The 16,705-nt window shown below is 38.0% G+C and overlaps 2 protein-coding genes across 2 annotated transcripts in view; both read left to right on the top strand.

The window, feature by feature from the left end:
* The first annotated feature begins 1,077 nt into the window (after window positions 1-1,077).
* LOC112560875 lies at window positions 1,078-5,776 on the top strand. Its single transcript, XM_025232977.1, has 3 exons — window positions 1,078-2,680; window positions 3,182-3,635; window positions 4,560-5,776. The coding sequence occupies exons 1-3, from the start codon at window positions 1,790-1,792 to the stop codon at window positions 4,916-4,918; spliced, it is 1,704 nt and encodes a 567-aa protein (XP_025088762.1). The 5' UTR covers window positions 1,078-1,789; the 3' UTR covers window positions 4,919-5,776.
* Window positions 5,777-9,501: 3,725 nt separating this feature from the next.
* Window positions 9,502-16,705, top strand: part of LOC112559599 (hepatocyte growth factor receptor-like) — a 28,192-nt gene continuing 20,988 nt past the window's right edge. Inside the window, 6 exon segments of the mRNA XM_025230932.1 lie at window positions 9,502-9,702; window positions 10,774-12,069; window positions 12,072-12,202; window positions 12,630-12,818; window positions 13,100-13,234; window positions 14,750-14,938. Coding sequence (XP_025086717.1) covers window positions 11,160-12,069; window positions 12,072-12,202; window positions 12,630-12,818; window positions 13,100-13,234; window positions 14,750-14,938 — 1,554 coding nt within the window. The 5' untranslated portion in view covers window positions 9,502-9,702; window positions 10,774-11,159.

Raw genomic sequence — 16,705 nt, 5'->3', positions numbered from 1 at the left:
GTTATCTTGCTTCCAAGATTAAAGTGATGAGATTGATAACTTAATGAAAATGTTGTGAATGTCTATGTGTGCTTTCTCTTTTTTTTGCGGGACGCGTCTGTGTGTGTGGATTGGTTACTTGGTGAGTAGACAGAGAAGAGGTGTGTAGGAACAAGCTGTAGTAACTGGTACACAGGGCGGTATCTTTGTCCAAACGGTCTGATATAGTTTTCCTCTCAATTGCTACCCCGGCGATAGTCTTCCCACTACGGTGGTATGAAGGGACACTCCAACAGATGTCCTCTTGGAAGGCAGATGTACCAATATTTTCCAGCGCAGCTCCAATTTTTTTTCTGCCTTACTGGGTATAGGTTTATATAGCATTTTCTGCTTCTTTCTACCTCTGAAGATGGCAACGAAACATGATAGAAAAGCAAACTTTTCCAATTAGGAAGTAATAAGTTTAGTAGAAGAAAAAGAGAAGCTACTTTAATCTAGTTTGTCAAAAAACAACCAAAAACAAAACAAATAACATGCCTGGGCTGAAAGTGCAAAGAAGGTTGCAACATGTGAAGTTTTCATTCAAAAGATAAATGACTACTGATAAGGTGGACTTAATTCGACTTTTGCGCTTATGTCGATTCAACTCAAGCGGAGGTCGAAAGGACTGGGGTGATATGATTTGGGGTAGAATTGACCTGCCAGCAACGGAAGACATAACAACATCCCAGGATTAGGGTTTACAGCAGCATGGCAGACAACCTTCACGAAACGATACGTGTGCTACCGCAGTCATTTTACCCAGAGAAGCTTTCTTGTTGTTGGTTGGTGTTTAATGCCGTGCCAGCAACTAGGGCTATATCACGGCAATAAAAATATTTTTAAGTTTAAATGTTTTGGGGTAAATCGTCTCAAGTCCTTTATCTTTAAAAACAAAGCAACATAGTGAGTGAACAAGGTTGCAAAGAAAAATGAAGTGTAAGAAGGGTGGTGAAGCCCAAAAAGGCCACCAACACACCAGGAATTAAGTGAGAAATATCAGAATGAAAACCAGAGAAGCAGAAAAAGAAAATAAAATATTGATGGGACGGTAGATTATGGGGCGCCAGGGGAGGAATTTTCATAATTCTCTCTCTTTAGTTATATCATTATTTTCTAATAGTAGAAATTATTAAATTATTTAGAACTAGAGAGGGAAGAATTCAGTTATGCCGATTTCATTTATCTTACGCTGAGAAGTGATGTATACAGTTAAGTTATGTAGCTCAGGAGCGCTATAGGTATCCAGTATTTTGATTGACCACACCCCGTGGTTTCTAAATCATACCCGGCAAACCCTTGCGAAATAGCTGCGTCCCTTCCCATTCCTTGAAGGCCCATTGCGCAAGTTTCGCAAACTCCGCGAAGTGCAGTTGATGGCAACGCGTGAGTCACGTGCCTTGGTTGCCACAAGAGTTACTTCCCTTCCAGATGATATGGCCGCTCAGTGTCGTGCCATTCGTCATTCGCGTCCGTACTGCCCCAGGTAAATACTAACTGTCTAACTGCTGCAAACAAAATTTATTGTCTCGCTTATCAGAAATGTTTATTCAATTTTTTTCAAAACGTGTGTGTTTTAATAACTGAACAAAATACGATCGGCCGGTCAGAGCTCGTGTGACAACAGGAGAACTGAGCGATAAGTACATTCGTTATCACCTCCTAGGACGCGTGTACTGATCAGGTTATCGAATAAGTGCATCCGAACCAAACGAGAAAAAAAAAGAGAAGAAGTCTATAATTATATTTAACTTCATACCGGACATAATCAATGCATCTTGCGAACCAAAAGATGGTTCTGCTTGGCATACTCTGCATAGTTGTCTTTCCCTGCTTCTCACGGGGACTAGCTGATAAGAGTAGTACTGAGAATGAAATTACTTCTCCACTAACTAACTTCACTCGAGAGGATGCTACAGAAAACTCTAAATGCATCAACGTGTCGTTGACCAAACTGGTGACACAAGCCAACCTCGCTTGGATTATTTATCCTGCCAACGGCAATGAAAGTAACATTTTCACTGTTCACAAACAATTACCTTCTTGTAAGAGAAATGAGCTTGTATTCTACGATTTGGACGAAAATAGCGGAAATAGAAGTTTTATCGCCGACGCATGCTCAGTTTCTGAAGAATCGTTTGCAGGGATGGCTGGTCGGCCTACTCTTGTTTTCTATACACCTCCTTCTAGTGAAGATGAAGACAATAATCTTACGTTTTGTTATTTTTCGCATCATTTCACACAATCGGTGTGCTCTCAAAATGGCTTTTTGATCCTGAATCCAACGACATCTCGCCAAACGATTTCTAGCTTCGATTCCATTCGGGGTCCAAACAACATCGAATGTTGGTGGGAGATCCCGGTTCCCCAGAAAAGTGTGCTCAAAGTTCTTATCAGCAAACCCGGAACCCCATCTGGAAACAGCCGCAACTGTAGCGACAGTCAAGATTCACTAGTAGTCGCGAAACAGAGAATTTCACAGTATAGCAAATTTATGGAATTCGTGAATCAAACGATCGCTGTCTGTGACGATGAGATCGACATTGTCGAGACAAGCCTTATGTTGGATTTTTTCATAAACTACGTGTCGGGTGACTACGGTGGAGCCAGCCCCGTTACCTTCACGTACTGGATTGAAACCGCGTGTCCAACAACGACAGAGGTAAGTTCTCTCCTCCCCAACTGCCACCAATCGCTGAGCTTTTTCTATGTGTGTCTTCCACACATGTTACCATTATTTAGCGTACATTAAAGACACTATAAGGTTATCCAGTGTGGTGACAGTTACATAACTTTGTTGTGTCTTTGTCGCTACACCTGGTTTAGGAATTGTTAACCTAGAGTAGGTAATTTTAAGTAACAACGCGCACGCTTTCAGTTTTTTTTAAACTTTAAATTGTTAAAATTACTTCAAAATTATCACCATCATCCACACTAGTAGTTTTTTCTGACAAATGTATTACTCCATATTCAAATTGCTATATATATTCTCTGTGAATTTACTCCTCTATCACACTCTTCAAACCAGACACCGAAAGTGAATATTTCGCTCAAGCAGAAGCAATAATTTTCTCCTTATAGAATATTCGCGTACTTGTGATTGTAAATCAATATACTTCATACAATGTACTCTTTATTAAAATGCAATGTGTCACCTCATTAGCTGCAAGCTATGCCTGGCTACCAGAAAGCTTTCAAAGGAATCAACCGAGACGTGGGAACCACCGACGCCCGAAACTGCACGTGGAATATTACAGCCCCTGAAGGAATGGTGGTCAGACTCACTTTAATCCGGAACATGGACTACCTCGAACAAGTTGACAATGATGATTATCTCACTCTTAATGGGGGGAGTCCAATAGCACTGAGCGACAGCTATAGCTTTCCTTACTGGAGCAACAGCAACAACCTCGTCATCGACTTCCACACACCAGCCGGCAGCGACAGACTCGAGTTCATCATGGCCTACATTGCCTTGCCTTGGGCAGTGTGTCAGGCTCGGCCCGTCGTGGTAGTAGCTGACACACGTGCGCTGACCATACCTCTCCCTGTCCTGCCAACCAACGACACTTCTGGCAGTTGGGATTGTCGCATGCAAGTGCTTCCCATGCACACAGGTGAGCGACCAATGCTTTTCTCATCTTCAACTATTCAACCAATTCAATGTTTCATGCCTCAAAAGGGCATGTTTGGGAAATACCTCTTGAAATAACTACATTTTCACTTTAACTCTTAGATGTCCATGGCTAATATGTGTTTTATATTGTAAAAGAGTATTAAACTACAAAACCCTTTCCTTATAAATCTTTGTCTATTATGTTTGGCTTTGGCCTAGTAATGTGAAGCGCGGAGAGCCTGGCCACATTCATGGATTCTGCGCTATATTGACATTTTTTCTTACAGTAGGCTGTGTTCGTATTATTTTTATAAGTTTTTAATGTCTCAATATAAAATAGGGGACGAATAAGGTAGCCCCTTAACCATTAGGTCGTCGGCAGGGAGAGATTTTCTGTCTTAAGTTCTTATGTTAGGGTCGGCTTGTTTTTGTGTTCGTGTGCTTGTGTGTGCGTGCTGGCCGGTGGTGCCCGTCCACTAACAATCATTGCCTTTCCTCACTTAACCTCAAAAAAGTTAGATACCAATTCAACAGTCAAGTGTAAGATTAAGTAAGCACGCGAGTATATAGGCACTGTTATCTGCTTCCCCTGAGATAAATGCGACGTCTGAACAGCTCGACAACCAAAACATTTCGAGACAGCTTTTAACTCCTTTGCTTTCTCTGCTGAAATATTTTCTTACAAAAGAATATCCACATATATATTCAGAAATATTTGTTTGAGCATTTGCTTGAACGTAGCAGTGTGTGCTGATTTTCAGCTTTTCTTCAGACCTAGGGTTTGAGGATTGCTATCATGCTTGAAAAGTGGCCAGATCCTCTGAGAATATTTTGGTGAATTGTGACATCTTTGCTATATCTTTTTAAAAAAATTACACATTTCTTTCGATTTTTGTAAATTACAACACCTTTTTTTAAAATGCAGGTGAGGGATTCCGCATCACTGTGACATCACTCCGTCGCCCCTCGAACAGCAGCGATAAGGACATATGTCTTTTTCAATGCAAGGCGTTCAGAGGTTACTCCGTCTCCTTGGAAACGTCTATCGCCTCACATCCTTCAGCAAACCAAACCGATTCAATAGAATACAGGAGTGATGGCAGTCCCGTCCTCTTTGTATTCAAGAGGACAATAGGCAACTCCGAGGACCGCGAGGACGGCATCAACGTAACAGTGGAGGCCATCGACGAAAGAAATGTAACCCCGACAAGCAGCGCTTGGTTAATATGGATGCCTTCTCTGCTACCATATGCCGCTGCCATTGTTGTTCTCATCATGGGGTAGCTCCTGTCGTCAATACATTTGAATTAAGAATGATTACTTCACCTTTCATACCCACCTTTCTTTCTCTTTGGTTGTGACACCTGTTTATCGGATTAACTATCGGTGGTTTGTTTTCTCCGCCTTGTGTGTGTGATGTAAAGTGCCTTAGGTAGAGGAAAAGGCATTGTAGAAATAAGCAAACTTTTTATTTATTTAAACACAATAAATTGTTTATACAAAAGGCTATTAAAACAAAATACTAAATGATTATATAAGCCTGTTAAAATCTTTTAAACATGTAAACGTTGGATAGATGCTGCCCTTTAACAAGGAAATGCGCAAAGGATGTGAAATTAAAGATCTTCCGGCTGATGGGCGTCTCTGCTGTCAACACCAGAGCATGCATTTCCTCTACAGGTTATAGTCACTTTCACACCCTGTCTTTAATTCTTCCTTGTTGAAGTTTTGCTCATTATAAATGTACAGGTATGAGACTTTTTCTGTGTGGTTGTAGCATTAGTTTTCCAGAAATACGTTGGTCATTTCATTAGTTTTACAATTGATAAAACTGTATTTTATTCCAAAATTGACTTCAAATATTTTTAGGGGCTCGATTTTAAACATATTTTACTTACCTCTTTAACATCTCCTCTTCGTCGGATTGGTTAATAAAGCATGGAACTTAATGTGGAATGAGGATTCTATTTTTTTTTTTTTTTTTTTTTTTTTTTTTAGTTTAATAAATTTGCGTCAAGCTCTTTTCTTCTTATTGGCAAGAAAAATGACATTTTATGCAATTCCCACTACACAAAAATCGACACATTTTGCTTAAATTAAGCTTGACAGTAATTTATCTTTCTGTGAAACAGCTCTCGGCAATTGTCACAACACAATCATACCCAAGTCGCACGATTTTCATTCTCATCAAAACTTTGAAGGTTCCCATGCACTGAATTTTAGGAATGCGAATTCAACTACTATAAGTCACCTTAATATTTAGTATTCTGCACACTAACATTTTGTAGAATAAAGATCTCTGAAAGTGAAAAGTTGACCAAGCATAATGCCCTGCTAAAACTGTAAGACGCCCATCATTTGTGCGACTTTTTACTTTCTCATTAATAAAAACATTTTCATTTGCTCGATTTAGAGAAAGTTCACCAGAAACATAACTGGTCATTTATAAGTAACTGTAAAATGTCAAACTGACAATTGGTCACACTCATCCCTAATTCTCAGAAAAAACCCGTTAATTCCTCTGATGCAACTTAAAGATCACGAACTCAGACATCTGCTTAAGTAAAGCTGTAGAACTTCCGCGTGAGTAACTCGCCCACTGTTACGAGGAAATTTATCATTATTTGTAAATATTGTGAGCTCTTGATGCTCAATCTAATCGTCAGACAAAAGATCGCTGCAAGTCTTTTCATCGGTAAGTACGGCGCTGCTAATAAAGCAGTTTTCTCTTGTGTGCACACTTTGGAAGCGCAATTGTCTATTAACTCAGTTCAAAATTGACCTCCAGCAAAAGAAAGCTCGCCTCCATCTTTTTGCCTGTTAGCTGCCATCGCCTGCACGCTTTTACCCAATTGGTCAGAGTTATATTCTGGTAGGAGATAATAGAAATATACTCTATAAATTTCAGTGTCTAAAAAACATCGTTTATTTATTGTCCAGTTTCAAAGATAGCGATTTGCACTAGTAGAGAAGACAATGTGAAATGATGTTCTCTACCCATGAAAATATGAAACCTTACATGTTCGAACCTGAGGATTGTGAAGCTTCAAAACTCCAAACACAATATGCTTAGGAAATAGACGACTAAGAACGATTTCACAATACCACATGGTAAGCATCGATGATGGTCATCAAATTTTACAATCTGCATAGGACCATTGCAATTTATGTTTGTCCTTTTACTAACCTACTATCACAAAAGTCAAAAATGTGAAAATTTACCACATTTGTACTTTTATATGGGCATAGTTGCTCATATGGTTGTTGGCGTAAATAATAGTAAGAAAAAGATAGATTTTCGCCCGCACAAATTAGAAGAAAAGCAGAGGTATCTTTTTGGGAACGCTGTTACAGATGATCTTTATTATTCACTGTGTGCACATAATGTGTCGCCTGTCACAGCTATGATACTGTGGCTTGACATGTTGAATGTGAAGTACATTTATCGAGATAACTTCATGTGTTCCTGCAGCTACTCCGTGTTGTTGAACGAGGGAAAACACGCTTCTTGCTCTGAAAGAAGGCGCTTTTACAGTATCTGAGAACCATTCAGGAGAAAAGTGGCATTCGCATACCATAGAGTACTGAGTAGACGAATGAAGTTGAAATCCTTTAGAAACGTATGAACACTTACTCCATCATTAGGTTTTCCTGTTATTTCAACAACAACATAAAAGTTTTAATATTTCCTTTTGGGCTTTAGAGATGTGGTATTTTCTGGGCAACTTGTATTAGTCATCCTGTGGTCAGCCACAGTACCACTAGGTTTTCCTGTTATTTCGTCAACAACATAATAGTTTAAATATTTCCGCTTGGGCTTTAGAGATGTGGTATTTTCTGGGAAACTTGTATTAGCCATCCTGTGGTCAGCCATGATACCACCAGTTCTGATGTCACACACGGCTTCAGGGCCCAAATGGAGATTTAAGCAGGCGAGGAAATCGTTTTTATTTAATTCATCGAAGTTTTGTTTTTTTTTTCTTGTGATTTCATGATCAATGCATTAATAAGTAATACGAAAGGTTTTTTTAAATCGTGATATGAGTCACCAATTGGATATTTGGAGTGTTAGCAGTGAAAACAACATCGTTAAAAAAAAATCAGACAAGTGGAAGAAAACGAATTTTCAGAAGTCGGAAATGCCTTCTGAACTCATTTTTTAAAAAAACAACAAAAAACAACGTATTTTCGTTGCCAGTCGACCCAGTTGGCGGGGATGGGTACCTGATTACTTACAGGGTTGGAGAAGTCAGCGAGGGAGAGGAGATGACCTAAAGCTGGCCCCGAAGAAAATGAGGTTCCGATCGGAACACCTCACTCGATCGTAATGAAAAGGTCAGGGGACAACCTTTACCTTTTACCTAATTGTCAGGAGTTATTTCATTGTTCCAGTCACGGCGGACATGCAGAGCCGGACATCACGCGGGGCTAAATGAACATAACTGTAATAGAATATCGCGGAAAACGATTATAATAGAGCACGAAGTCGCCAGGCCTGACGAGAGGGGATGTTAAATTGTACCCGGGAGAGTTTTTTTCTAAGGAACGAGTACTATACAAGTTAATTAGTCCTTAATTGATGTCAGTTTTCCTCATTTACTAACCACTCACGTGCAAACAACTCTATATTCAAGTAGTGATGTATATCCTACTTCACATTCCTAATGTTACTTCTCTCTTGCGCGTTACTGAATGAAATGTAGATATTGACAATTGAATTGTAATCATATTATTACATTTTTTGAAAACTAATTTACGATTACAATTACAAGGCCGGAAAGGTCGTCTGTCCCGGGGGCACGTGCTGGCTCTCGGCGGGTCTGGCGGTAACATGAAAGGCTATAAAAAGTATACAACACAGAGTTCTATTAAGACCCGAGACGAGGTCTGAACCCAGGATCGTTTCGCTGCAGTGAGGACCCCACCCTCCATGCTAATTAACGCTTGCGAGCTTACGCTACGACCGTCATTATATACTATCTTATATTTACTGCACTCCGCCCTCCAGACCTTATAGGGTCTATTATTAGCTATAAATATTTTGAAAATGCTAATAAACTGCATGAATGGCTGATCCATTTACTCGACTATTTACAACTGTAAGAGCAACAGTTACATCTGTGAATGCTTATTTTTTTTTATAACTAGACCAATCCTCGCTTATCATGGCACTATAACCACGGATTTCATTATTTAGTCGCACCTCGTAGCTAGACTGCACCTTAATTATTTCTCTACTCGCGACTGAACAATTAAGTCTGCCATTATCTACATTACGCCATCCATCCTGCAGTTCTCACAAATGATTTTTTTTCCCCCTCGAAATCCGGGCCGCTTTTTGAAGCTGTGAGGAATGTGAACAATTGCATGCGCATGATAATATTCGTATGGTAAGAGAAACATAGTCGAGAACATTTATATATTGTGAAGATCTGAATTATATATATTTATCATGGTTTTCAACATGTCACGGCGATGGAGTGGGTGGACTGTGCCACTGGGCATATTCCACTATCCCGCGTTCTCATAAATGTTAAGGCTGAAAACATCAGAGACTGTTCGTGTTTCAAGAAGACATTTGGACAGGGAGTGTGTTGTCTATTCTGACAATCCAAGCGAAGAGTGATTATTGTGCAATCTCAATGCAAACGAGCTTCAGAATCCCTCGTTCATAAAATTCGGTGACAGTGACCCCTGACCCCTCGAGCTTTGCTAAATTAATGTCGTACTTGCGTATTGTAAAATATTACCCCCTCATCTAGTTCTACCTCTCAAACAATATGAAAATCTAAACAGCACTCAAAGGCGTCGTCATGTGTATACCGCAGAGACAGGCTATGACAAAGCCAACAGGAAACCGGAAGTTTCCGTCGCGCGAGTTTGTCGATGGCTTCGTAGCGTGCTTGACACGACCGATGGAGGTCGAAGGTCACGGAAGTCCTGGATTTTATTAAGGCTACCATGGATTGTCTATGCTGCGATGAAGTATTGTCACTGTGACTGTGTGATTAGTGACTGCTGTAGAATTCGGTCGATTTTCAGATAACTTTTTTTAATGCACAGAAATGGTAAGTCCACAGTAGTTTTCTGTTCGGATACGGATATTGCTCGATGATCATTTCCTGCCACTTCATTGCTGCTGCACAACGGTGACACTTATAATTACCGTCAGCATGGGAAGTTTAAAAACTAACATGAGGTCTTTTACTTCCCCAGCGATATGCCCGAACTAATGCCATGTAAAAGAAATATGTATGCAAGTCACTTCTAACTTTTAGTATTTGCACAAGAAGTTTACATAAATACATGAACCTACCTGTGGAATGATAGTAGGTCTGTGCCTGAATGTGTTGTTTTAATCTGTATCTGTTGTTGTTTAACTTTGCTGTTGTTGGTTTTGTTCAGAATTACAAACTTGTAGCTTTAAGTGCTAGTGTAGTAAGTTAGCTGTCAAACTTATATTATACAATCAACTAATGAAGATTAGTAAGTATAGTGTCTATTACAGCATATTCAGGTAGTGAGCAGTGCTTGTGGTAAAAACAAATTACTCATCCCCTAGATTTTTAGACTGGAAAACTCGATTTTATTATGGCTGTAATGTTAAAAGGAGGTTTGTTTTCATTATAAAAAGTGTGGTAGTTTCAGTCAAATGCTGCAGTTTTGTATTATTGCTCGTATGATACTTTGTGAGAGAGACATGGGTAGGAAGAAAGGATGTACTTTTTCCGTTTTTTTTTAAAATATAAAGATACCTTCCTAAGTTTCTTATAAATAATTGCCATTTACGTCTGATGAAGGGCAGGCTTTATTACTATAAGTAGCTTATTTTATTTGCCGTTTGTGGTGTAAGTGCTTAGAAACTAGTTTTCGTTGCACAAAGCATTTGTAGTAAATGGTATTTTTTCAGAGATATCATGATTACACATTTTTAATTTTTCTGAACGTAGCTGTTTTCACAGTGGTAACTATCTTTGTGGTGTCCAATGATAGATTTTTCAAAGCCGAAGAAATTTCTGAAGAAAAAAAAAAATCAGTTCCTATAATTGTAGGAACATAAATATCAGAAAAAGATGTCATACAAACTGAGTGTTTTATATTTTCCTTTTATTAAAATAACATTTTTTTTATATCTGCAGTGCATTCATGGAGAGACAGATCTTGGATTCTGAGTGAAAAAGTGGAGTCATAAATCACTTGTCATGAGCTGGAGAACACTACTGTGAGAACACCACCTGTGTGTCGCTACACAACATTATGTCAAATTCTAAAAGCTTACTTTTAGAAGACTTTCATCAGAACAAAACATCTATAGTCACATTATAAATCAGTCCAAAGTTAACCATGTCTCTTGTGAAAAGAGCAAACTGGTGACAATGTAGTTCTGGAGATATTTATTAGGGTCTGCTTAACCTCTAAACTCAGAAGCAGTATGCTTTTTCCTTCTGTTAACTTTGTGGTCTGTTGACATTTTGTAAATTCCAGGTAAAAAAAAATGCATAGCTTGAATAAAGTGCTTATTTTTATGGCAGCATTATCTGTCAGAATCCAACAATATGCCTGCTTTAGTGTTGACTCCTATCATGCAGAAAATAGGCTTCTACAGGTAGCTGTAGATCCTGTATCAGGCACAGTCTTCTTAGGTGGACAGAATGTTCTGTTGCAGATGACAGAAAATTTGCAACTTATTGAATCATTAACTTTAGGCCCAAAAGTTGACAGTCTAGACTGTGATCCTTCACTGGGATGTGTCAATGGAGCTCTCACAGAAAATTATGTGAAAGTTTTAGAAGTTCACCTACTAAAGCAGAAGCTTCTTGTTTGTGGGACTGTTCACCAAGGTAACTGTAGTTTGCATTCACTTGCCAATATCTCAAATTTTCAAGATATTACTAACACATCTGTTTCAAACTTCCTTGGCAGTCGGAAATCTGTTGTTGTGCATATAAGTAATTTTTCAAACCAGTTGGGCTGCCTTATAGTTGGCCAGGAGTATGATGGACGCAACGCAAACTTTTCACCTAATGTTTTCTCAGTCAGAAAAATTGAAAGCCCTGCTGGCAAGAACTCCATTAATTTTTTTCATTATGATGAAGCTGCTTCAACAATATCTGCGCTGGATATACCAAGTTCACAAAAGTCAACATATCACATGGAGTTTGTGAACATTTTCCATGATGATGAGTTTATCTATTTTTTGACTGTGCAACAGAAATCTTTATCCTCACCTGGTAAACCTTATCCAAGACTTTCTCGCATATGTAATAATGATGTTGCTTTTTACTCCTATGTTGAGATTGGTTTGCTTTGTAAATTTGCTGGCGAACAGTACCCAATGATTCTTACAGCAGTTCAGCATGATGAAATGCTTTTTTTTACTGCGGGCCGCGCTTCAGACGAACAGCCTTTTGAGGCTGAAACTGCACGGGTTCAGTTGTGTGTGGTATTCGCAAAAGTGACATAAAGAATTTTTATTTTACTGTAAATACAAACTGCTATGGAAGCGGAGTTGGTGTGCAACGTTCTTCCTGGTTTTATGGCAGAGAGGAGCAATGTAGTCCAAATCAGGTAACTACATATAGTGAAATTTCACTTGTTGCATTACATTGAAACTGTGTTGCTGATGAAAAACAGATTATGAATTAACTTGTAGCAAATGTTTATAATCTTACAATGTCGCAGTGAAGGACATTTTAACAGACTTAATCTCTATCAAGATACTGGGGGCTTTTAGATGAATGTAACTGTGCATAGCTATATTTCTAGCTATTCTGAATGTTGTATTGAATTTATATTAGAATTTTAGCCATTTCTATAATAGTTCATTGTTGTCAGCCTTGTATAAACCTTTAGACTGTAGCTATCACTTCTGAAAGGAAATAATCTCATCAACAGCTTTGTGGATGCGTGAGAGAGAGAGAGCATGCATGTATGAGATGAAGACAGAAAAGAGGAGCTGAATAAGGAGGCTAATTGCTTTTTCTTCTCTCATCAGGTGTCAGATTTCTGTGGAGATAGTAACAACAGGATCATCCAATCACAGTCTACCCTTGATAACACCATCTCAGATAAAATACATGTGTTTTATGAATTTCCATCAGAGCTGGTAACATCTCTGTCTGCCACCACTCATGGTAGCAAAACAGTCCTCATACTGGGGACTAATACAGGCAGATTTATAAAGGTGTGGGCTGGCATTATTTTAAAGATCAGGCTTAAAGATATTCTGTTATGTTGTATTACTTTTTTAAATAATTTATGTGTCATCATTAAAAATAACAAATAATTGGTAGAGACTGTTTACATGCCTGCTGTAGTTGTTTATCCTTAGTATATAATCTTGCAATCACATTTTTTTTTCAGGGTTTATGTGTGATAATAGCACAAATTGTCATCAACATAAACATTGAAGCAATAGTGTTAACATTTTTACGGAGTTAAATTTTGTTTAACTTTTGAATTTAGATGGCAGTGACTTATGATGGAGGCAAATTTACCTCTTCCCGATATATGGAGTACCCACTGAGTGATCAACCAATTCAGAAAGATACAGCCTTTGATAAAGAAGGGAAAAGCTTGTATGTTCTTTCAGACAACAAGGTAATGTAATATGTTATTCTTTATAGGTTTTCTGAGTGGCTAGATAGAGGCTAATCTGATTCCAAAAACTCTTTTCAGAAAGAGTTGACGTAATGTACATTGAGATATTAATAATCAAAATTCAAACAAAAACTGTTCTGTTTACAGAGGTTTATTCTGTGAACATTAAGGTCTTTACCCAGGTTTCACCGTGATGTAGCCTTAGTTGCTGGCATAGTGTAAAACAGCTAACCAGCCATCTCACCCAGTCTTTGGAAAAAAGTCATGCCCTAACATCTCATGGCATCACAATAGTTGGGCATCCTCAAAGTTTTCACGCTGGTTGCACCCTTTAGTGTGTTGGTAGTCCAGTTTAGGTCAATCCACATGCACTTCTAAAAACAAAAACTGTTTAATTTTAAAATATCTTTTAACCACAGACCTACACAATGAGCAAAGCTGTATGGCTACTTCATGAGCCTGAGGATAGTTTACAAAAACCACTTTCACTGACACAACATTGTGAACATTATACTAAAGTGTGACCTTTTTAACAGGTCTATTATTTACAGGCAGCATTCGGTTTGAGATGCATATTCTAATTACATGCTGACATTTCTTGACATTTCTGTTGCACTGCACTCACTTTGTTGGCAAAAACTATTTTTTAACCCTTAATCATTTGTGTTCTGAAAGTGTAATTTCTTTATCAATGTGATGATGAGGACAATACCAGTGAAGTTGTCAGTGATTTAATTATGTGTTTTATTAGGTCATATGAGTTATAATTTCACAGAAAATGTCAGTATGTCATCAGAGTTTTTGTAAGAAAGTTATATTCATCCAAGGAGCAGGCAGGTAAAATTATGTGTGTAAGAGAGTTCATATAGATATTCTAGTCATAGCATACATAAGAAACAAGGTTATTGCACAAAATTTGTAATATCTTCAAGAAATGAGCATGACATTTAAAAAGTTAATTAAAGTATTTCAGTTTGGATTTCTTTCCGAGAAGGATGTCAGCATGAACTACTGTCTGACCAGACTATGACAACTGTCTGTCTTTTGTAATTTGTAAAAAAAAAATATGTATAATGTTAAAGAATTTAGAGAATAGGCTTTTATATGTTTTAGCCTCTGCAGTTAAAAAAGTTTGATCTATCAAATTTTTCATTGTCTTGCTTTTAGCGACAAAGTTGTGAGATAATGGTTGTATCATTATTGCTTTTTTTCCTTCTGAAAGCATTTCTGAATATCTCCTGTAAGGTAAAAGTCTAATCGCCATTTTGCAACTTGGGAGTGAATTCGCGATGTCATGTAGAAAGCATTTCCATTTACCCCTGTTTGTCTCTTCCTGAATGATTGCCTAGCAACTACCAGCTCCACAGTTCAGTGTGTACTACCATCTAAGCACAGCTCCCAAAGGTTTATAACTGATGTATATATGTGATTTGTGATATGCATATCATATGATATTGATATATGCGATGAGATCATTTGACTGGACCACACAAAGAAAATTCTTCTTCTTTACAGGTGTACAAATTTCCAATTCATTCCTGTTCTGTGCACAAAGATTGTGGGGACTGTTTGAAAAGCAAGGACCCTTTGGGCTGTGGATGGTGTGTGGACTCTTGTACAACAAAAATTGAGTGTCCTACGAATAAGATATGGACTGATCCATTTTCAGATGTTACTCCAAGCTGTCCACCTATTCTGTACTCTGTAAGTGCAGTATTTCATTATAATTATACGTGAACTAGCTTGTTAAAATAAGGGTTATGAAGCCATTACCATTTGTCAAGGATTTTGTTTTTATTGACCAGTCTTCCCAATCTTGAACTAGTATCTTGTACTAAGGTTTCCCCAGTCATTAGGAAAAATATTGCACCCTATAGACATTTAAAACTTAAAGCAGCTAAAAGCATCCCAGCCAGACAACTGCCCTCTTCTTCTGATGACCGTATCCTAACTATTCTTGTCACCAGAACAACAACAAATGGCCACAGGAGTTTTAGTTGCTGTGTAGCATAATAGTGAAACTCTCTCCCCTTATCTGCCACCTACCCACCATTGAATACTTTAAATGTGCAGTAACACACATACATCTTCCTTGACCATTATTCCTAGCAGCAGTCTATACAATGTTAATCCATCTTCAACCGTCCCCCTTTTTTTTTTATCTTTTGGCTACTTCCCTACTTGTCTTCCTCTGCAGAATCACAATACCCTAATGGCCTAGTGTGCTGGGGTGGAGCATAGCAAAACAGGATAGAAACACTATATCACAAGCCAACAGCCAACTGGCTACAATTTTAGCTGATGACTCATGCACTCAAAGAGGAATATGACAACAGACAGAAGTAGGTTTAGAGTTCCATGAGCCAGAACTGAATTCTATCTGCATTCTTTTATTCCTGTAGTAATACACATATACAACCAAATCATGGATAGGATACATCTTTGAGTGGAGGTTTTCGTGCTGCTGGCTCCTATTCAAAGAGGGCCGGGTCTTTCTTTTTTTTTAATGTATGCTTATATTTAATGCTGTGCTTCAGGTATCATGTAATGTCTGATGTATTATGTAATAGTAACATTGGCAGACAATTTCCTAAGAAGATGTTTTGTATTTTTGTATTGTATACCATCATTTCTTGTTACCTAATTTCATTTTGTCAGTATTTGTCTTTTATTAGTCATGAGGACTGTTTATCCTTCCATCCTTAGTATGTTGTCCATGTCTCGTCCTCTTCTCAAGCACTAAGAGCACACTCCTTATGAGCATGAGTATGCACTATTTAAATCATGTGCTTATTATTATTATTAAGCAGCTTCATTACACGAGTTGCAATAATTGACAGCAAAGGAATTTTCCTTGATGAATTTATTAATTCAGAGCTGTAGAAAGCCATTTACTTGGCTTCTTAGGATGGTTGAAATGGCACCTGTGAAGAGTTGGGTAGACTTACTTGATCCTAATATAACTGAGACATGATTCATATTAATGATTAAGGTCAACTTGAACTAGATTACTGGCAGCATATAGGGAAAGAAATTCAAAAATTTCTGACAACTACACACAACAGAGAGTAGAAGACTATAATATATGCCATTGCATATACTTCTAAGCAATCATATGCATGAGACTACATATTTTCTTTCTTGATGATTTTGATTTTACAAATTTTTGTTTAATTTGTTTAGATCAACCCAGTATCAGGCCCCTGAAGGGGGGTACCAAACTGACTTTGACTGGAAAAGACCTGGGGACAAATGGTACTCATTCTATATACGTAGCTAAAGTGGCTGGAACTGATTGCAAAATTGAAGCTATTTCCCCTGATAGGTACTTAATATCATTTTATGTGATTATATTTCTTTATCAGTTTGTCTCCTAGATGCTGTAAATATACATCACGTAATGTGTATGCAAAATGCTCAAATAGGATGTATTTATGCTTGTGTGAGATTGCATACATATACAGCTGTATG

This window comes from Pomacea canaliculata, linkage group LG3, assembly GCF_003073045.1.
Source record: "Pomacea canaliculata isolate SZHN2017 linkage group LG3, ASM307304v1, whole genome shotgun sequence".
Lineage (NCBI taxonomy): Eukaryota > Metazoa > Mollusca > Gastropoda > Architaenioglossa > Ampullariidae > Pomacea > Pomacea canaliculata.
The sequence above is the reverse complement of the archived record's forward strand: the minus strand, read 5'-3'. Positions and strand labels throughout refer to the sequence as shown.

Excerpts from the sequence above, each read along its gene's own strand:
- LOC112560875 (XM_025232977.1), top strand. The coding sequence starts at position 1,790 with ATGCATCTTGCGAACCAAAAGATGGTTCTGCTTGGCATACTCTGCATA. Across the intron at positions 2,681-3,181 it reads CGTGTCCAACAACGACAGAG|CTGCAAGCTATGCCTGGCTA; the intron begins GTAAGTTCTCTC and ends TCACCTCATTAG. Across the intron at positions 3,636-4,559 it reads AGTGCTTCCCATGCACACAG|GTGAGGGATTCCGCATCACT; the intron begins GTGAGCGACCAA and ends TTTAAAATGCAG.